General features: G+C 37.8%; 1 protein-coding gene and 1 long non-coding RNA gene across 2 annotated transcripts; both read left to right on the top strand.

Annotated features, from left to right (window-relative positions):
• The first annotated feature begins 543 nt into the window (after nt 1-543).
• tcf25 (transcription factor 25 (basic helix-loop-helix)) lies at nt 544-21,496 on the top strand. The gene is made up of 18 exons (XM_061040413.1): nt 544-885; nt 2,078-2,206; nt 2,302-2,373; nt 2,616-2,740; nt 3,739-3,804; nt 3,914-3,996; nt 4,472-4,602; nt 5,858-5,957; nt 7,181-7,274; nt 7,424-7,516; nt 9,561-9,666; nt 9,778-9,937; nt 10,095-10,182; nt 10,464-10,622; nt 10,709-10,799; nt 11,299-11,378; nt 11,513-11,588; nt 20,946-21,496. The coding sequence occupies exons 1-18, from the start codon at nt 664-666 to the stop codon at nt 21,111-21,113; spliced, it is 2,043 nt and encodes a 680-aa protein (XP_060896396.1). The 5' UTR covers nt 544-663; the 3' UTR covers nt 21,114-21,496.
• LOC132975758 (uncharacterized) lies at nt 15,959-19,924 on the top strand. Its single transcript, XR_009673299.1, has 2 exons — nt 15,959-17,570; nt 18,277-19,924. It is a non-coding gene; the product is annotated as an uncharacterized LOC132975758 (long non-coding RNA).
• Nucleotides 21,497-21,732: the final 236 nt, after the last annotated feature.

Raw genomic sequence — 21,732 nt, 5'->3', positions numbered from 1 at the left:
TGTACACCTTCACTTATGTGGAAAGATAGAGCCAACACATATGGTATGACAAAGTGACTATAAAGCCAGTTAAAGATTGCAGGTGTGAAAAATCATTTCAAAGATGAAATTGCCCTCTATGGACGAGGTAGTCATGAGATTGTTGGTTTGGAGTATATGCAAGTATTCTTATACATGTAAGTACATATCTATAGGCCTAAATATACAAGCATATACTACACATACATATACAGCCTACAGTCTCCCATGTATATGATATGTACGTATAAAGGAGTCTGACAGTGATTGCAGTCTGGTTGAATGACATGTGGTGAGGCTCCTCCCACAGGATGTTTAGTCTGCTGCTGATATTATAGTTCATTTGTTATTGGGAACTTTAGAAAAAACATTAGACACCTAGACCTTGCGTATCAACAGTTCAAGTAAATCAATATGATTGACTATAGACTTGATTGACACCAGTAAAATGAATCACAATGCAGTTTTCCATCTATCCTATAGAGGGCAGTGATACACCTAGACGCGTTTAAACATTTGATAGAAGAAGATCAGGCAGCCAATAGCGTTGACCCTCATATCACCGTCTTGTTGTGTCTGTCAGCTAACTAAAACAGAGTTTCATTATCTAGCATTAAAGTCTATGTATTCCATGATAAGTGGACCATGTCTACTCGGGCCTTACGGAGGTTGAGGGGGAAGCAGCGGGGTCAGGAGGCCTTGGATCTCGGGGAGCTGACTTTGGGTGACAGCCCGGATGAGCAGCCTGCTGCGGGTGAAGAGGAGCAGCTGGACACGGCTAATGTTTCTCCTCCGGCAGACAGAAAAACCAGCAGAAAGGCAAAGAAAAACAAGGCTCAGAAAAACTTCAGCAACATTTATGAGTTGGTGAGATTGCGGTTTTGATACGCTAACAGCATGTGACTTTAAACATAAAGTCATGAAGTGTTTCTTATTGGCAAATTACTTTTAGCCACTCTCTGTTGATATGTTGCTAACACAGGCTAATCTCCCAGCCTATTAAATGTTATCTATGCTCAGGTAAGATATAATGTAGGCTGAGGTTAGTAAACAAGTTGGCTATAAAAAATCACAGGAAAGAAGCCCACATCAAGAGCCTAACTTACAATAAACCAGAGAGGTAAAGTGTACTTTACGACAGTCATGTTTAATAATTTTACGACAGCTGTATTTGATAACTTTACCTCAGGCATATGTAATAATAACAACTCAGGCATTTGATTGTATTCATTAAGTGCATAATATGGAGACTTGATGCTTAAAAATGTACAGGATAAACTCCTCTCTAAACATTTCTTGCTTGCTTTAGAGGCGAAGACGTCTTTTGTTCTTTGAATGTTCAGATCATATTTTGCCTTCATCCTAAACATCATAAAGATGTCAAATAAAGTGTAGAAATATTTGAATTGTGATAACATTGAAATCTGTTTGTTAAGCATATTTTCATACATGTGTTGACTCAATGAGAAAGAGAATAAGACAAAGCAGGTTATGTTTTGATAGTGTTATGAAAGAAAGTATGATTGTTAAAGTTGTTTATTTTAAATTGAAGTGGCACTGACTTGGCGTGCACCAGCTGGAACCAAAGCAGAGCTTATTTGAAAACATTTTAATGCATGACAGAATGAATGCATTACTTTTTAACCTTGTTTGTCAAACTTTTTTTTTAACTTCTTGGGCTTTTTTATTCAAAGTTTGTCTGACATTGTTTCACAAGAACAGTAGGTATAACATGTCATCATTAAGCTCATTTAATGTGTTTACACAAAACGGTTCAGGGGAAGATTAACTTAAGACTTGATCTGTGCTCGTGCTCGCCTAGAGACACCATCAACCTTTGGTTCACAGCATTGTATTGGCTTTGTGCATACACACATCTTGTCCATGAGCTGTGTTTGAGATGGGATTTATTTAAAAATCTTATATTGTATTATCTCGCACCCCGGCATGTCCCCAACTTGGACAAAGTTTGTTTCTATGTATCTGGCTATAAAGGCTTTACTTACTGTTAGCACTGCTTTAACCAGTTCACTTCCTTGTGTTTTTTCCTTTTTGCTAGATTTGTGATGCAGACAACGAGGCAGAGAAAATCTCACCTGATGAAGAGAAACCAGATGGAAATCAATCAAAGGATACAGAAAAGAATGATAACAGAGATGTTGAAAAACCAGAAGAAGCTAATTCACAGGTAAAAACATTGATGTGAAATGTGATAAGAATGCCTTTCTGTTAAGATTGATTTAACAGAAACTTTGAAAGTAAGACGTGTCTTGTGTTTAACAGTCTTTGTCAGGAGACCGAGTCAAAAAAAAGAAGAAAAAGAAGAAGACAAAAGTGGCATCAGATGGTGGACAGGTACATTTTCTGAGACGTGATTCTTTGTGTTCTCTGGCGAGACATTTGTAAGACTAAAACTTAATAAATAAAAACCCAGACTATTTCATAAGGTAATTAACAGGTAATCAAAAATTAGTGTTGTTCTTTAACAACATGTAATGAGAATCCTTTTACTGATAATGATTTGTATCGTACACACTTTATTTTAAAATGAATATTGTCTAAGTTGGTTCTGATTTTTAAAAAAAATGTAATTCCAGGAGGCTGGCCCAAATGACGACATTGATTTATTGCTGCAGAACCTGGAGCAGTCTAATGGTTTGAGTTTGCAAAATGAGGATTGTGGAGGCACTGAACGAAGATCTGTGCTACACGTGGAGCACAGGTAAGAAGACCAACTTCCCTCATGTAGAAAAATAAATAGATTCATATTAGATGTCATTATGGGGTTATTATTATTAACCACTAAGACTTGACTTGCAGTAGTGATATAAGCTAGCTCTTAACCAGTGCACAGATGATGTGACTTGATGAGCTCAATGACTGACTGTGATAAATGAGAGGCGTCCCTCACTGTTGGTTCATTTTCCCCTTGTTCCTTTTGGCACCACATGGTGGCGAGCAAGCTAGTTGGAGGCTGTCCGCCTATGGGGACGAACTACAGTGAATCAACACTTATCTTAAGTAGTTTAAACATACTGTTGCTCATCAGTATACTAAACAAGTGATGTCAGTGCATGCCATTTCAGTTTGCTGTCATGGGTCATTTACACGTGTTGATTTCAAAGCAGAATTACATGTTTCTCTTTTTTTGTTTTTTTTTAAATAAAAAAAATAAGTTGACAGAAGTTGCACAAACATAAAACTTCCCTTGTTTTAGCATTTGTGAGATTCTTATTTTACCTGTACAATCAGAAAAGAGAGTGAAAACATCTTCATGTTGATAATTAATGTACACACTCAGTATGTACAAACATGACCAGATAGGATGTTATTTACTTTGTTTCATACAGAAGAAAGATTCATCCACAGAGAGAGGGGATTTTATCATGATTTTGTTTTTGACATGTTTTTGCCATAAAAGTCTAACAAACAGGCAGAACATCTCTCAGATTACTGAGAGACAATCTGGTTTATTATAATCACAGTCATAAATGATGATGTTGAATATCCCGCCTTCTATTTTCAGTTCAGTATGAAAATGCCTTAACTTGTTGCATTCGTGTTGTACAGTTAGTTCACACATTCACCCGCATGTAAAACATCTGAATTAAACATATTCATGTATTTCTTTTGTTATCTGCGGTATTTCCTCAGCTGAGTCACATTTTCAGATATGCCTTTAAGATGTTAACAGTTTTGTTTGCTGTGTCAAATGGGAAGAAATCTCAACCCAGAGACGGAGCTGAAAAGATATTTTGGGGCTCGAGCTGTTCAAGGGGATCAAAGGTAAACGAAAAGGAAAAATCTTTGTGAATTTTTTAAATTTGAATTTGACACCTCTGTCATAACTGTAAATTCTTGTGATCCTTTCTTCCCCCTTTTTTTCCCCCAACAGACCTCGACAGAGAAACAGACAGTTTCACCGTAGCACCTGGATGACCGGTCCCAAAGACAGCTGGCCTCGCTTTAGCCGCCCAGGTTAGCTTTAATTTACAGCCATGTGGATAAAAGTTTGTTCATGCATGAATCAAATGTATCAGGCTTTTTTGCTGGTTTTTTTTTTTTTTTTCAAAGACTTTAATACAACCAACAAGTAAATCATTTTTTCTCTTTATTTGTTGTTTCAAAATGAAAATACTGAGGGGTTGTGGTGACCCAATTGCATAATTTGATTATTACCCACCTCATATAACAGTGTTAACAGTGTTACACCAACACTAAATGCTTTCTTCTCTGCCGTGAATAAGACTTCAGTGTCAGTCTGTCACATGAAACACTTCAAACTGTTCTGTGACTTATTAAGTAACATGCAACATAAAACTGGAACAATACGTTTAATGATTTTAATCTTTCATGCATGTAAAAGTTGGTGCACTCATTCTTTAGTTATTCCTACGGGGGTTTTGCCTTTTTTGTGTGTGGTTGTTCTTGACTCTGCTTGGTGTTTCCTCAGGAATTTCTATGACCTTACTGCAGTCACAGGACGGCATTCAGTACTTCTCCTTTGAGCACGGTCGAGATTACCAACAAGTACAGTTCAAGTTTCTTGATGCAGTCGAGTCGATGGATCCCAACAACATTGTGGTAAAAAAAAGTTCATCTCTGCTGTGCAATTTGATTTCAGTCATGGAGCATTCATTCTCAGGCAACCTCTGCATTGATATGGAATGTGTAAATGAATCAATGATATGGGATTATGTGAATAGACACAACATTTCATGGATGGTGTTTTCTAGTTTCATCTTTTCAACTGTTGACTTGGCATGAAACAGTCCTCTTAAATCATCAAATCAGAGATAATCTCTGGACATTTTACACCGACAGTTTTGCTAACTTCAAGAGCTTTCCAGGTGAATCTTGTGTTTCTACATGCACAGTGATTCATCAATATGTACTATTTCACATGTAGCGGTAGGGGACTGGCTTTTTGCATACAGGGTTTTCTGAATATACTTTACTGATCAAGCTCCAGTAGCAGTTATACTTTACTCTGTAGAAAGAAGATGAAGAATGGCTTCTGGTGATCTGATCTAAGCAGTGATCATCTCTGTTAAAGTTCCATAAACATGTAAAAATAATAGACAGCTCGATTCCTTCCTCTTCTTTTGATAACTCAAAAGGTGTGGGGAAAAGTTTTTCATGGAGAAAGAAAACAATAAAACGTTTAAATCATTCCTCGTTTTCTCCAATATTTTTTCATCTTTGAACAAAGGTTAAAAAAAGCAAGCAAGTCCAAGACAAATTTCCTCAAGGGGACAATAAAGAGTGTCATATTGTATCGTACGGTAAAATATTTCCAAGTATGTTTTATTTCTTTGTAAAAAAAAAAGGAAACAGTTGTGCGATGTGGATTTTCTTTCCTTTTATCCTACCTGTAGTTTTCTTTTTTAACAGTCAATAAATGTGGAAAACTATTTTTGCAGGTGAACAAATAGTTCATAATTTCTCAACATTACTTTTTCCTTCTTTAGTAAAAACAGATTTAGATTTTCCGATTTTGTTGCATTCTCATTTCAGCCACAGAGGTTGACGTGCAAAACTACCCCAGGTGCTTAGTAGGAAAAAACATTGTTTTTTTCTGAGTGTGATTTTAATATATTACTGTGATTCCAATGACCGTTGTTGAGTTTTCATTTAAAATATTCAAAATTGTAAGAATGAATAAATGTGAGTCGAGTCCTGATTCAGTAAAATCAGGAGCGGAGTACTGCAACACCGCAAAGACAAGAAAACAAAAAAGCAGAACTACTATGGAAAAAAATATTCTCACAGTCCATGTAATATAACACTAGAGACCCTTTTTTTAAAGCGCCCTCGTATCTTCTCTTTTCCTCTCCAGTCCCTGCTTCAGCTGAACCCGTACCACATTGACTCCCTGCTGCAGCTCTCTGATGTGTGCCGCATTCAGGAGGATCAGGAGATGGCCAGGGATCTCATCGGTAAGCATCATGATCTACCTTCCCATACAACAGTAATCGTTAATCAACAACAACACTGAACATGTTTTTACTACAAAGCCATGAACAAGACACAAACTCTTGCAATGTTTTATGGAAGTTCCCAAATTTGTTAATTTTCCCTTCTTTCTTTCTACATAAAAAGAGCCCGCCAATACACAAGCTCCTTCTGTTACAGGGCAGTTTTATTACCACTTTTTTAACATTGACTTATAAAAGAGTAATCATGTCTCAAGAGGGTTCTGTGTTCTTCCATGTCCAGGTCTGTTTTTCTTCAGGGCTAAACAGATCAGGCATAAACTGTCTTCTTTTTATATTCATCACTTTATTTGCTCCCAACAAGGAACCACTGTGGATCTCTTTTCTTAAGCACATACAAATCATTCCCCTTGATTCTCACAATGGTTAATTATTGAAACAGCATGACTTGGTACCTTATCTCATTGAGTTATAACTTCTTCAAGACCGACATGTCAGTTTGGCCTGTGTATTGAGAGGTCGTCGTGTTTACTTGTGATATGTTATCAAACTGGACAACTGTGCTTGTTTTGGTGCTCAGTCAGATTATTAAATTGTAAATCATCAAGAAAGCCGTTGTCAAAAAATGGAAGTTCATGCCCTATGCCAGGCACAGTCCATGTTTAATAACCACAAGCCATGTCCTTGAGTGGATGGTCAAATAGGAATTGCAGAAAACCAAAAGGATCCCTTTTACAAAAGGGGATTTGTCTTATTCCTGGTTTGATAACATGGCCTCTCATAAACTCTGACATGATACAAAGAGTCAGTTGTTCTGTTTTTTCTGGTCTTCGTGAAGGTCTTGCAGGTGAGGGGCTGGTCTGTGAGAGAGGAGATATGTAACATAGCCCTGCACGTGCAACATTCTTATGCTCAGTAGTAGTTTTTTTTTATTTTAATTTTAGGTTTATGTTTGAGCATTTTATGCTTTTATTTAGAGACATGACAGTGGAAAGAGAGAGAGTAGGGAATGATATGCAGGAAAGGAGCCACAGGTCAGATTCGAACCCGGGCCACACGCTTGGAGGACTGCAGCCTCTGTTCATGGGGCGCGTGCACTAACCACTAGGCTACTGGCGCCCCAGTACTGCTTCATTTAAATGTTCAAGTTATCTTTTTCTCATGGCTAAAACAAATATTGTAACTTATACTGATTTATGTTCTCCTTCTCCTTCTTCTTCTTTTAGAGAGAGCCATGTACAGCTTCGAGTGTGCTTTTCACCCTCTTTTCAGTCTGACCTCGGGTACGAGCAGACTGGATTATCTGAGACCAGAGAACCGGTGGGTTGTTCTTTTTCTCCTCCGTCTTTGACTCTTCTTCTGAACCCCTTGCTTTTGAAAGATGTCTGTGCAATCGTAGAGTTTAGTTGTTTTTTTTTACCTGAAACATGTCAAACAACAGCTCAATGATACAGTCACCTCTGTTGCAGGGCTTTTTATCTGGCTCTTTACAAACACATGATGTTCCTTGAGAAGAGAGGATGCCCGCGGACCGCTTTAGAATACTGCAAACTGATCCTGAGGTAAAAGGGAGAAGCTTTTCTTTATAATGCATTCATTTCATGGAATTACAACACAAACCACAGCCAGTCTAACAAGATATAACTTCACAAGAAAGGGAAAAACAATAATAACTTGCTTTCTTTCTTTTTCAAGTCTTCTTTTGTTACTGATCCAATTAAGATGGGATTTCTGAAATTCACATTAAATGATAAATATTGCACGTCAGACCACAGATACAGTCACAGGGATGACAGCATTTCTAGTTTATCATTTGAAAAAAATAATAATAATCTGAAACACCTTTCCATTAAAGGAGCTTGTTATTGAAAATATGTTCTAATGTATTCACTGTACTTATCCTCTGGCATGTTAACAGTGTTGTACTATTATAGATATACTGTTATTCTGTTAGCTCAAACAAGCTCACAATGAATTTTGTCGACATTTTCAAGATTTCTTTTCAAGAGGGCAAAAAAATCTGTCACAGAAAAAGTACACAGCTGGTAAGATCTGAGGCTATTTTGGGTGATTTTTAATTAATCTGAGTTTCCTTTAAATTATTTTCATGACATGTTTTTTAATTTTATAATGAGGAAAACTTGAGCACAGCAAAAGAGGAGAGGAAACATGTTTGCAGAAAAAGAAGACAGCACGGGGGTACTTTTGACCCTCTGTTCTAACTGCTGTGTATTTAGTTTACTATGAAAAAAAAAAAATTCTATAAGATCACATGCCTTTCTGCTAAACAAGAAGAAGCCTGTGTTTTATTAGATAAGTGTGACGACGAATACTTAGCAAAGATGTACCCCAAAAAAAGATTTATACATGAAAATACAACTGAACATTTCCAGATCTTCCAAATTCCTGATATTAGCAGTTAATTCATAAAAATGTGTTTATCAGATAAATGCTTCTTTGAGTCCCAGCTGATCAAATGTGACATTGAATTAAATGAAAGCCTTAATGTCAGTGTATGACAGTGAACATGATTCAGATGGCTGCTCCTGGTCGGTGCATTGAATTAAAAAAGACACACCTTAATAGAATTAAAAAAAACAACCACAATAATAATAATAATAATAATAATGCCACAAATAAAACACAAATATAACACACACAAAGCCGTGAACAGAAACACATAACACAAACTAATGTGAGATTATTTTCCTCTTTCAAGATGTTACTCATGATAACAACATTTACATTGACAATAAAATTCAGTGTTTAAATCTCAAATATAGAATTAAACCCCCTAAACTATACGGATACAGATCGTCTTACATATGGCTTAATGCACACTTAGATGGTTGTTCCGACACTGCTGCCATTAGCCTGCTATAGTTCTACAGCTTGCTAGTGTAATGGTCAAAGCTTACCTTCATCTCTTATCCCACTCGGGCTTCCTGACCTCATGACCTCAAAAATGAATTAGAATAAAAACCTCCAACATAATATTGTTAAAGCTGTCAAGCCGTCACATGATGATATGTAGCCTACTGTGCTTATTACCATCCTTCTTGCTCGGGTCATGTTAAACGCATTGTGGTGGCTTTGAGAGGAACCAGATACATTAATAAAGAGCTTAAGTCACATGAAATCACAGTAACATTTTGAGGCGAGCAGACTAAAAACTTTGAGCAAAGCCACTGTATGGTGACCTAAATTGCTCTGCTGCCAAAGCTTCAAAGTTCATTCTGAGAGCAAAAAGCAGGGCAGTGATGTTTTATTTATGGCATCTGGTTTCTGATATCGTCTTTTATTGACACCAAAGTAGTATTGATTTTATTTGTAATTTCATGTGATTTGGGTTTGTTTTTTATTTTTCATTTACTTTTAGCATCTTCAGGTTTAAACCAATTCATTTTAATTAAAATTTCAGCTGAACAAACATTGCCTTGTTTGAAGGATTGACGTAGTTCCCCATTGGTTCAGTTATTGTCTTTTATGCTGTCCCAGCCTGAAGGTCAGGCTGAGACATTTTATTCAGATATTTGGTTTGTCTGCTTGGATCAAGTCCTTCCTCTAATCATATACTTGTGCTCTTGTGCGCCTCTCTTCAATTAGTTTGGACCCAGACTCTGACCCACTTTGCATGCTCCTGCTCATTGATTTCCTGACGCTGCGCTCTAGGGAGTACCACTCCCTCCTTCAGTTATATCAGGACTGGGAGGTAAAGTTTGCTATCACATGCAGATGTTTGCATAAAAATGTGTGTGTGATTGTGTCAGCAAAATGTTCCGTCTTCATTCTGATATAGAAAGGGTTTGTTTATGCATTTCAGGTTCATAGAAATCTCTCTCAGCTGCCAAACTTCGCATTCTCCACCGCACTTTGCCATTTCCACCTCAGTCAACAGGAGGATTTGGATCCTGAAGAAGGTGTCAAACAAAGACACCGGGCTGACGTGATGCTGCAGGACGCCCTCATTATGTTCCCTGGAGGTTAGATCACAGACAGAGTGGTTTTTTCACAATCTTTATGGCATGACTGTAAGGTTTCCTATAAATCTTACAAGTTACAAGTTCAACCATATCAGTCAAGTTTTAAATATGTATACCACTCATAATGGATCTTACTGTTTATATATATTTCCTGCAGTGTTGATGCCTCTGCTGGATCTGTGTACTGTGCAGCCAGACGCCACAGTCACCTCACATGCCTTCTTTGGCCCAAAGAGTCAGATTGGGTAATGTGTGCTCCCTCTGTTTTCTAAACTGTTGACAATCCAGCATTCAATAGCACTAAGACAATTACCCTATTATATACATTTAGCATGGTAAATAAATGATTAAGAAAAAATTCAAGTCATAAAGAAAAACAATGTGCAATATTATTTCTTTAAATCTTTTCATTAGCTATTTTTACCATCCTTTTGTATCCATTCTATCCGTTATCTTTTTCTCCACCTCTTCTACCCTAACTTTGAAACTTTCAACTCATCTCCCTCACTCCTCTTCATGTTTCCAGGCAGCCTCCTGCGCTTGCTGAGCTCACAGCGCTGTATGTGGGGAGGACGTGCAGCCTGTGGAGGGAGGCAGCAGTGATGCTGTGGCTGGAAGAGTCGGTGAAAGAGGTGTTGCGTCGAGTTGATGCCAAAGACCCACTGGTGGAAGACTGCCAAAACAAGTAAGATTTTAGTGAGCTTTTTCATCTTCCACAAGTCCTCACAGTAATGCTCATTACATTAGTGTTCCCTCATCTATCTGTTTCAGGAGAAAGCAGAGGTACCAGAGTGCTCCGAGGAACATCCATCGCCATGTCCTCCTCTCTGAGATCAAAGAAGCCACCTCAAGTCTGCCTCTTGTGAGAAACCATCCTGAACACAAACTTTCCCCAAACCACTCACCAATAGACAATGGAAATTGATCTGAAATAGCATCAAAAATGTTGTCAGTTTTACTTACACACTCCTTTGATTAGAAATATTTAAAAGACAGAACACCATACATTAAATCCTGGTTCTATGTATCCCCGTTGTAAAAGGTTTTTATCTGTGCTCAGCCTTTTCATAAGTCATGACCCCAGATCAGCCTAAAATATGTGATTGGAAAAACTACTTCGGGGCCAGGCTCACTTTTTACAGTTGTGGCAGTAATAGTGAAAGGGATGACTAAATGAGAAGATTTTAAATACCCAAGCTATATTTAAAATGTATTGGGCCATTTTTCCCATAGGGTTTTATTAGGACATTAAATTGGACAATCATGTCATCATTACAAAGCTGATCACCTCTGGAAAGCTAATCATCTAATCATCCTTGAGAAAGTGACTCTGATCCTGCTTGTTTGTTTGATTCTTTCAGGAGGTGACCAGTCAGCCTGTGATGGGCTTTGATCCTCTGCCTCCCCTGGACTCAGTGATGTCATACACCCGACCAGAGAGGTAAAGGTCTTCAGATAGTCCAAAAAAGATGCATTCATTGGGGTTTACAAACCAACAGATTTGTATCATCTATTTGCCGGTTTACTATAATAGAGTTGCTTTGTGTCTGTGTATTTTTGTTTGTCTGCATTTAGGCAGCATGTTGGTGCATCGAATGAGAGCACATTGTCGCTGTTTTTTCGGTCTTTACTGCCAAACTTCAACCTTCAGGTGAGTTGTATCAAAAAAGAAAATCAGGGGCGCTGTTGGTGCACTGATTAGTGCAGCATACAGTGGCCATAGTGCCCAGGTTCGAATCCAGCCTGTGGCTCCCTTCCTGCATGTCATTCCCCCCTCTCTCTCTCTCTCTCTCTCACTCTCACTCATCCACTATCACTATCCACTGTCCTATCCCTCCAATAAAGGCACAAAAAGCCCACAAATAAATCTAAAAAAAAGTGAATCTGAAATAAATGCATCTGTTTAGAATATGCCTTGAATATCTTATAAGATTTAGTTAATTTTGACCTGTCTCTCCTTTTTTATTTTTTTACAATCTCATTTGAAAACCATTCGAATAAATCCAAATGATACTTTCTGTGAGTTCACTCAAAAAAAAGTTTTAGGAAACTTTTCAATATATTTACAATTTAATAACAAGTTTACAATGGAATGAGATCTGTAGATACGTTGAAGATCATATATTTCATGTTACCTTAATGAACTCATTTTTATCTCAAAGTGAAAGATAATATTTTTATACTCTTATATACAATTTGGTCCCTCCTCAACCTGAGGAGCAAACAGTAGTGATGTCATTATTAAATTGATGTTGTCGAACGAAAAATAGAAACACTTTCTGGGACTCTTATAAAGAACTCATAGTTTTAATGTGGGGAAATCATGTGATTAACAGTTATGAGTGTTGCATTCAGAGATGACTTATTTTGGATTCTTAGTTTTATGAATAATTGATTTGAACTGACCTACAGTTATTCCATCTGATAGTCATAAATTATCTTCTTCATGCTTCAATTTCCTGGAAGACTGTGTCCTTTTCAAATTAAATTTCCCTACCAAAAATACTGAAGGAACACAAAGCTAATATGGTTTAAGTTGGGTTAAGGCTGAGTCAACCAGTCAACCATGCACAAGTTCAGTAGCAGGAACCACTCTGGGGCTGGTGGAGCCATCGGAGCATCATGTGGAAAATCTCTTAAGCAAACTTGGGCATAAACTTAGCTTTCTGTACAGAAACAAAGCTAACTTCTCTCTTGATTGGAGGGAAAGTATTGTTGAAGCAGTCTTTATGTCAGTCCTCAGTTATGGTGATATTATCTATAGACATGCCTCTGCTGAGGGACTAAGTTTTATCTCTGCTCTTAGATTCTTAACAAGAGACCTCTATAACACTCATCATTGCATTCTGTATAACAAAGTTGGTTGGTCTTCTCTGGCACAGAGTTGTGATAAACACATGTTTCTCTTTATCTCTAAATGCCTTATTGGGCGTAAACCAACCTACATAACATCTCTGCTGAACTGGACCAGCGGACACTACCAAACGTTCTCTACTAACAGACTGTCTATTGCTTCAATCCCGCAGGTTTCTACATTTAGCTTTATCGCTCCAAAAGTGTGGAATAATTTACAACACTCTCTCAAGATTGACACTCTTGTTTCTCTTTGACAAATTAAGACAATGATCTCAAATCACTTCACTACAGTGTGGGATTGTTTTTACTGTTTTTGGGATTGAGTATTATCCTGTCTTTGTTGTTTTATTTGTGCTCTTTTCTTGACATCATCTCGACATCATTGTAAATGATGAAACGTCAATGATCTTTGAGGCTTAAAGAAAGGTTTGAAAAGAAACGGCTTAAAGACCTTAGAAACACATTTACCACATCCTTCACTGATGGAATATTTCCTCCAAAGACTCTTAGTTTGCCTAAAGGGATGACAACTGCAAAATATCAAAGAAGGCATATGACCTTGTTCCAGTTAATTCAGTTAAAACACTTCTCACCATCTTCCTGTTTTATTGCACAACAAAACAATAACGACATTCATGAATTTTGTGAGTAGGACTTTTCTATCCCTGTCCTGAGACTGAAATCCAATGTTTACTTTATTTCTATGGCAAAGTTGTAGAGACATGGTTGAATATAAGCTTGTATCTTATACTGTATGTACATTCATTTTTTTCTGCTTCTATTAAAAAATGCAGTGCAGAGTTTAAAGTTGTTATGAAAGAGACTGAAATTAATATCAATCAATCAAATGTATTTATAAAGCACATTTAAAAACAGTAACAGCTGACCAAAGTGCTGTACATGAAACAAAAGAGCAATACAGTATAGGAAACTCCCACATACAATACATGTGTGCCCACACACACATGCACACACAGAATACTAACAATAAAATAGGACAATAATAATATATGACATTTAATAGAAATACTATTGATAGAAATACAAGCTACCTAGCTACGGCGCAAAAGCCAACGTGTAATAGTAAGTTTTCAGGTGGGACTTTAAAAGATACTACAGAGGGGGCAGACCTGACTGAGGAAGGAAGGCTCTTCCACAACCGAAAGGCCTTGACTGCAAAGGCTCAGTCGCCTCAAAGTTTATTACACGAACGAGAGACAGCCAGGAGCCCCATGGTTTAAGATCTAAGTGGCCTGGCTGTAGGGGCTGAGGAGATCAGTAATATATGAGGTTGCCAAACCATTTAGGGCAGAAGACTTTTTAAAGTTCTTAACTGAAAAAGTTGCCGGTATTAGAAAAAATATCTCAGCCCCAACCAGGCACATCTCAGCCTCCCCGCCCTTCAACTGCTCTGCCCAGCCTATCACCTTAACCTCACTCAAAGAGATGGTTTTTAAAATGAAATCTGCCACCTGCCCCAGTGACATAGTACCTACCAAGCTCCTCAAAGATTAATTTGATGTTACCGGCCCTTTTATCCTCTCCATTATAAACAGCTCTATGTCAACTGGTGCTGTTCCTCCCTCATTTAAACATGCTATAGTGCAGCCCTTGTTAAAAAAACCCAACCTGGACCCCATACCACTTTTCAACTACAGACCCATCTCAAAACTACCCTTCCTTTCTAAGGTGCTAGAAAAGGTTATTCTGGAGAAATTGCCCTACCTTCATCATAATAGTATTTTAGACAAATTTCAATCAGGTTTCAGAGCAGCCCATAGCACAGAATCTGCACTTCTCAAAATCCACAACGACCTTCTGCTTACAATGGACTCTGGAAACTGTGCTTTCCTGATCTTACTGGACCTTACTGCAGCATTCGACACTGTCGACCACACAATTTTAATTAATCGCCTGCAGCATTGGGTTGGTGTTGAGGGCACAGCCCTGACTTGGTTTACATCATACCTGAACAACAGAACCTTCTCTGTAAACTTAACCAACGCCACATCCTCCCAATCTGGTCTGAGCTGTGGGATACCACAGGGATCCATCCTAGGCCCTCTACTATTTTCACTATACATGCTCCCATTGGGTCAAATTATCCAGAAGCACAATCTCGCATACCACTTCTACGCAGATGACACTCAGCTTTATCTACCGGTCAAACCAAACAATCTCGCAGAACTCACCTCTCTGACACAATGCCTTGAAGACATAAAACACTGGATGGCCCATAACTTCCTACAATTAAATGAGTCAAAAACTGAAGCTGTTCTTTTTGGCCCCCCCAACATCATCAAACAGGTCTCCAACAGCTTAGGTCACTTATACAGCCACATTAGGCGCCACGCCTGGAACCTTGGCTTTATCTTCGACTCAGGCTTTACATTTGATCGGTAGGTAAATTCAGTTGTCAAATCCAGTTTCTTTCAGCTCCGTACAATTTCCAAGCTAAAACCTATCCTCTCATTCAGTGACTTACAGACAGTAACCCATGCACTCATTTCATCCCAGCTTGACTACTGCAATTCTTTATATACCGGGATAAGCCAGTCGTCCCTGTCCCGTCTGCAGCTGGTCCAAAATGCTGCAAGGCTGCTGACTGGAATCAAGAAGAGGGAGCATATCAGTCCTGTCCTAGCGTCCCTTCATTGGCTCCCAATAAGATTCAGAATCGATTTTAAGATTGTGTTGTTTGTTTTTAAAGCCCTGAATGGCCTGGCCCCCCTTTACATTACCGACCTCCTCATGCCGTACACCTCATCTAGGCGCCTGAGATCATCAAGCTAAAGGGAGATAGGGCCTTTTCAGTAAAAGCCCCTAAACTGTGGAACAGCCTCCCTCATTCAATCAGGTCTGCACCCTCTGTTGACTCTTTTAAGTCCCGTCTCAAGACATACTTTTATATTTTAGCATTTGAGTCCCCTGGTCCTGAATAGACCATTTCTTTCAGGTTCCTTTGTTGCTTTCTTTATTTTGTTGCTTTCTTTATATATTCTTTCTTTTTATTTGTATATATGTATACATATATATATTTCTCTCTTGTGGACGTTGTGATCTGAAGTTGTTTTTTCTTTTTTAATGTATTGTACAGCACTTTGGTCAGCTGTAGCTGTTTTTAAATGTGCTTTATAAATAAATTTGACTTGACTTGACTTAAAAACAAACAATGCAACCTTAAAATCAATCCTGTAACTTATAGGAAGCCAGTGAAGAGAGGCTAGAACAGGGCTGATATGCTCACTTTCACGTGAGGCAGTCAGAAGCCTGGCATTGCAGTTGAGAGAGGATAGGTTTTAGTTTTGAGATGGTTTGTAGCTGAAAGAAACTAGTTTTGACTACTGATTTTACATTCTGTTCAAATGTGAAAGCGGAATCAAATATTACTCCAAGTTTTTAAGCATGTGGCTTGATTAGGGAGGAAAGGTGACCTACACTGCTTGAGACCTGTTTTATGGCTTCGGGGGGCCAAAAATAATTTTGGGCCATCCAGCATTTGATGTCTTCCAGGAATTGTGTAAGTGAATTGAAGTCTGATTGATTTCTTGGTTTTCAGGGAAGATAGAGTTGCATAATCATCTGCATAAAAGTGATAAGAAATGTTGTGCTTTTACCAAGCGGGAGAAAATAATAAGACCTAGGATGGAGCCTTGAGGGACCCCCAGGACCGATTGGCTGTAAAAGAAGTGGAATTGCCTGTCTTGACTGAGAAAGTTCTGTTTTTTAAATAGGAAGTGAACCAATTCAGGGTGTCGGTTTAAAGCAAACACTCACAGTTATGAGTTACGATTCCTCATGTTGTTTCTGCTTTATTCTTCAAATCTGGTACACATAGCACTGCAGAAGCTGCATTCATCATCATCAACCTTTATTTAAGTTCGGAGAGATCATTGAGGGCGACCCTCATTTACAATGATGCTGAGAAAACATACATAAATGATAAACAATGAGATAAAGCTACTACATAAAATAAAATCAATAAAAGAGAAATAAGAACAATAAAATAGATACAATAAAATAATTTAAAAGCTTGAAATTACTACAGTGATAAGTCAGTAATTAGAATCAAATAAAACAGTTACAGTCAGGTATTGGGTGGTTAAAAATAATATTTCTAAAGTATCCATAAGGGATAAAAGTGCTCAAATTCAGGTCCTGTTGTAAAATATTCCAGGAGTTTGCAGCACTAACACTAAAAGCAGTTTTCCCCAGGTCAGTCCTGGCATGAGGAACCTGGAGAACCAGCCTCTCTCTCGAGCGGGTTAAAAATGGACCAGGGTTCAGATGTAACAATGAGGTGATATATGATGGAAGCTTTCTAGTAAGGGCTTTATAGACAAAAAGATGCCAGTGGTTATTGCGTCTCTCAGTGAGGGAGGGCCAACCAACTTTATTATGAAGAATGCAGTGGTGAGTCATGTAGCTATCACCAGTAATGAATCTAATCGCAGAATGGTAAACAGCATCTAAGGGCTTTAGCGTAGTGGAAGAGTCATGCCTATAGACCACATCACCATAATCCAAAACTGAGAGAAAAACTGCATCAATTATCCTTTTCCGACAGAACATGAGGAAATGTAATTTATTTCTATATAGGTAAACAACCTTTTGTCGTAGTTTGACAGTAAGATTATCAATATGAAGTTTGAATGTTAGTCTGTCATCTATCCATATACTGAGATATTTATAGTCTTTAACTCTCTCGATAATAGATCCTAGCAGGGTGGTAATGTGAAGGTTATTATCAGTTTCACATTTAGCCCTAGAAAACAACGTACATTTAGTTTTCTGAACATTTAAAACCAATTTAATATAGTTAAGTGCAACTTGGAGAACATTAAAGGAATGTTGCAGGTTCTCCATGGCAAGCTGACCAGAATTAGCAATACAGTACAATATTGTATCATCTGCATATAAGTGAGCATGTGAATGGTCGCTAGATAATAATGGAATAATTTTATTAATAAAAATTGTAAAAAGGGCTGGGCCTAAGATTGAACCTTGTGGAACACCCTTAGTGATTGGAACTCAGAGTGGATGGTTCACTGATTGCCGTCGGTCAGTGAGGTAGTTCAAAAACCACGCACTTGCACTAAAACCAATAAAACCAAGAATTTGCAAAAGCAATGAATGGTCAACAGTGTCAAATGCTTTGGAGAGGTCAACAAAGATGGCAGCACAATGTTTTTTTTTTATCCAAGGCATTGACAACATCATTCAACACTAGCGTGACAGCAGACACAGTGCTGTGCATAGATCTGAACCCAGACTGATGTGGGCTTAGAACAGAGTTTATTGAGAGAAATTCCTTGAGTTGGTGATTTACAAGAGACTCTTAATATTTTTGCTAAGCAGGGCAATTTGGAGATTGGCCTATAATTATTAGGGTCACTCTTATCTCCACTCTTATGTAAAGGGGGTAGCGGTTTTCCATACATTGGGAATTACTCCGGATGAAATGGAAAGGTTAAAAATGTGAGTTAATTGCTCAGCAATCAGAGAGGCAGAGAGACGGAGAAAGAGAGGATCCAATTTGTCTTCACCGGTAAATTTCTTAGGATCTAAGGTTTGAAGAGCCTCTAAAACTACATAGAATGAGACAGGCGATAAGTTAAACTGAGAAGTATGATTTGGAGTGGAAATACAGCCATTGTCAGTGGGAGGAAGGTCAATGCTATGAGTGGGTGATCTATTATCCACATCCTCAAAGATGTGACATTCATCAACAGAGCTGTCAATCATATACCTTGAGTGGCATCAAATAACTGAAAACATTTAATGTTAAAGTAATTTCTCAGATAAAAGGATGAATTTAACACAAAATGGCATGATAACTTTCATGATGGAACCAGTATTGAGAAAATGTATCTGACGTCACGTTGATGTCATAGTTTGACCCATCTGTTTACATAGAAGGGACGGGGTTTATTACCTATCATGCACCCAGTCAGTAGTGGGAGCTCTAAATATTTTGGCCTCTCATGAGGTAAGGTATTCTGCTGTCCATTCTTTATACAGTCTCTGGCTTAACTCTGCACATGTTAAAGAGATAAGAAAAAAGAGCGACAGATGTTTGGAAGTTATCTGCCTGGTTATGCCAGGGGACTTAGATTTTTTTAAAATATGGATTTATTGGTTGATTTATGATGGGAATGATATAATTTAAATTAAACAGTTGAGTCAAAAGTATTTTCTTCAGCCAGAGATAAGTGTTTGCTCTTTCTGCTCAATTGCTCCTCATGATGTATTTACCCCTCATGTTCTGAGAATGGACTGTAGATGGCGTAGATTGTGTGAAGGAGGACAAATAGTGTATACACAGAAACCATACAGCCACAACTGACATACAGGAAATAGAGATGAAGAATTATCATATTCTGTCCAAGTATAATACATCCTGATGTATTCATTGCTGACCAACAAAAGCACAAGTTTATTGACCTCCTTCAATAAACGTCCTTCATACTGCCAGTCACAGCAGTATGTACTGACCACTGCGGTGTACAAAGCATGGCATTTCAAGACTCTAAACTTCAGTTTGCATTGACAGATTGTTATCTCTTATTTACATTCACTGCATGTTTCGTAGAACCATAAAGGTGATCTTAGCCGTGCCTTAAACATATAGCAAGAGATCTTTTGATAACACAAAGCATTTATAATTATGGTTAACTTCTGGACCTCCAAACATACTATCTTTTCACTGTTCTGTATTTTTTGTCATTTTTCCAGGTTTAGTCTCATGATCACTGGGGGCCGAATCTATCGGACCTTTCAGCATCTAAAATAGTGCAGCCAATTGTTACAAGAGCATTTAGGGATGAAGAACTGATTAGCGGTGTGAATCTGTGGTCTTTCAAAGCATCAATGGCTTACTTTCTGTTATGGTCCTTGGCAAAAATTGGAGACAGTGATTGCGTTATTTGTTTCGAACAAATGTTAATTCTTAAATGAAGAAATCATGCACCACTTTCCACATGTAACCTTTCTACTATTAAGAGCTCAGTGTTGTTCAATTGAAATGTAAAGAGAGAGTATTCTTGGACACAAAACACTGATTACAACATGTTTATTGGTAAATATGTTCATATACTGTATATGTTATCCAAATTGATAGAATCTCTTCGGGGGAAAAAAAGTTGCATAATGAATTCAAAGGTATCCAGTGAAGTGTTTGACCACAAGTTGTTCCATGGAGCAGTGGGTGTGTCTTTTATGAATCTGGGATGTAAAAGCAGCCGTGTAGAATTATAAAATGTCTGTCTTCCGCATTCCTCAGTTCTAGAAATAAATGATGTGCTGTGCCAGATAGCAATACACCCATCAACAAATAGATCCCCATTTATTATTGTTCGGCATTAGTTGGATGGTCTAAGAGCAACAAATTAACTGAGCTTTTTTAGTATATACTATAAATACAAACTTTCAAGCATCATTAAAAAGTGTAATCTGATAATAACAGACTTTAATAGTTTTTATAGTGTTCCTATTTTAAAAGGTTATGAATCAAAGATAGCATGAGTCTGGTTTATGTCCAAATCAGGTTAAACAAGGGGACTTAAAGTATTTTATGATGTTTATGTTGTTTACAGTTTGGACCCAGTGTATCTTTAATGCTATATAAATATTAACATATATACATTTAAACTAGAATATTTTGGTTAGCTTATCTTGTGTTTTTTTACAGTGTGTTTATAGGGTAACACAACTGCTGCTACCTGAAGATGCATTTGTTTATTACACCCCCTATAGGACATATAGTGGATCAGATAGAAATCTTTTTTTTATTAACAGATGGGCCCAAGGCATGTTTCCATCAGAGCAGTCCATCAATCGCCGTTATCTTATCAACTTATAAAGTAGAAGAGATTTGATTTGGATAAAAGCAATAACGTTAAACCTAGAGAAGATATACAGCCAAGTTCATCTTTAACTGCTGAGACAGTTACATAAAATCTAGATCTAGATTGTCATGATCTTTTTTTTCAACGCACAAACGCTACATCTGCATTGTATGTTTTTCAAAACATCCGAACAATTAATAAAATGTTAACAAATCACTGTCATGCTACTAATAGCCAAATGCTAACAAAATAAGTACTTAAACGATATTTGTGGAGGAACTGAATTGACTTTTTGTCTCTTTAAGGGTGGACTGAGGCAGGAGGATGACATGGAAGTGGCTCGAGCTGGCCAGGAGCTGAACCAGGAAGTGGATCGTCTGATGGTGGCAATGAGGGAAATGCTGGCAAACATCAGGTTTCAGGAGCCACCGAGAGAAGACAACCCCTACAGAGATGAGGAAGAGTGGGACTAAGAGCGAGAGACTGAGAGAGGCAGAGAGAGAGAGAGAGAGAGAGAGAGAGACAAAGGTGGCATTTTATGTGTGATGATGAAGAGGAATCCAATAGATAAAGACACGTAATAAAGTAAAGAACGATTCAAACATTACATGGGGTTTGTTATAATTAAAAAGAAATGGAATGGGACATTGAAACAGTTTGTGTAATATCAATGCTTCAGAGTATTGACAGTAAGTAAAAAGAAGAGAAAGAGACAGGCAATCTGTGCAGTTGTAACATATCAGAGAGGAGAGGTAGTGAGGTTGAATCATCATGACGCTAAAGTAGACCGTTTTCATGGTAAATCCGTGTTGAGCTGCACTTACACATAATAAATAGGTGTTCCTCTTTTTCCTCAGCTTGCAGACAGTTCTTCATGCTCACAACCCGTGGACGTCGTTATGATACAAGAACAGCTACAACAGCTCTTAGGTTGAGTTCAGTATGTAGGTCTTATCAGAAATTCCAATCATTCCTGGAGCTTTTACCTTTAATAATGTGTTTTTGTCTTATTGAAACATGCCCACAGCTCAACTAATGGGTTTATAAATTACTTAAATACCGCTTAAATTGTAATTCAAATACAGAGGACAA

The sequence above is a fragment of the Labrus mixtus genome, chromosome 1 (genome assembly GCF_963584025.1).
Source record: "Labrus mixtus chromosome 1, fLabMix1.1, whole genome shotgun sequence".
Lineage (NCBI taxonomy): Eukaryota > Metazoa > Chordata > Actinopteri > Labriformes > Labridae > Labrus > Labrus mixtus.
The sequence above is the reverse complement of the archived record's forward strand: the minus strand, read 5'-3'. Positions and strand labels throughout refer to the sequence as shown.

Coding starts and splice junctions, on each gene's coding strand:
- tcf25 (XM_061040413.1), top strand. CDS start 664: ATGTCTACTCGGGCCTTACGGAGGTTGAGGGGGAAGCAGCGGGGTCAG. Junction 4,603..5,857: donor TGGATCCCAACAACATTGTG/GTAAAAAAAAGT, acceptor TTTCCTCTCCAG/TCCCTGCTTCAGCTGAACCC. Junction 7,517..9,560: donor TACTGCAAACTGATCCTGAG/GTAAAAGGGAGA, acceptor CTCTTCAATTAG/TTTGGACCCAGACTCTGACC.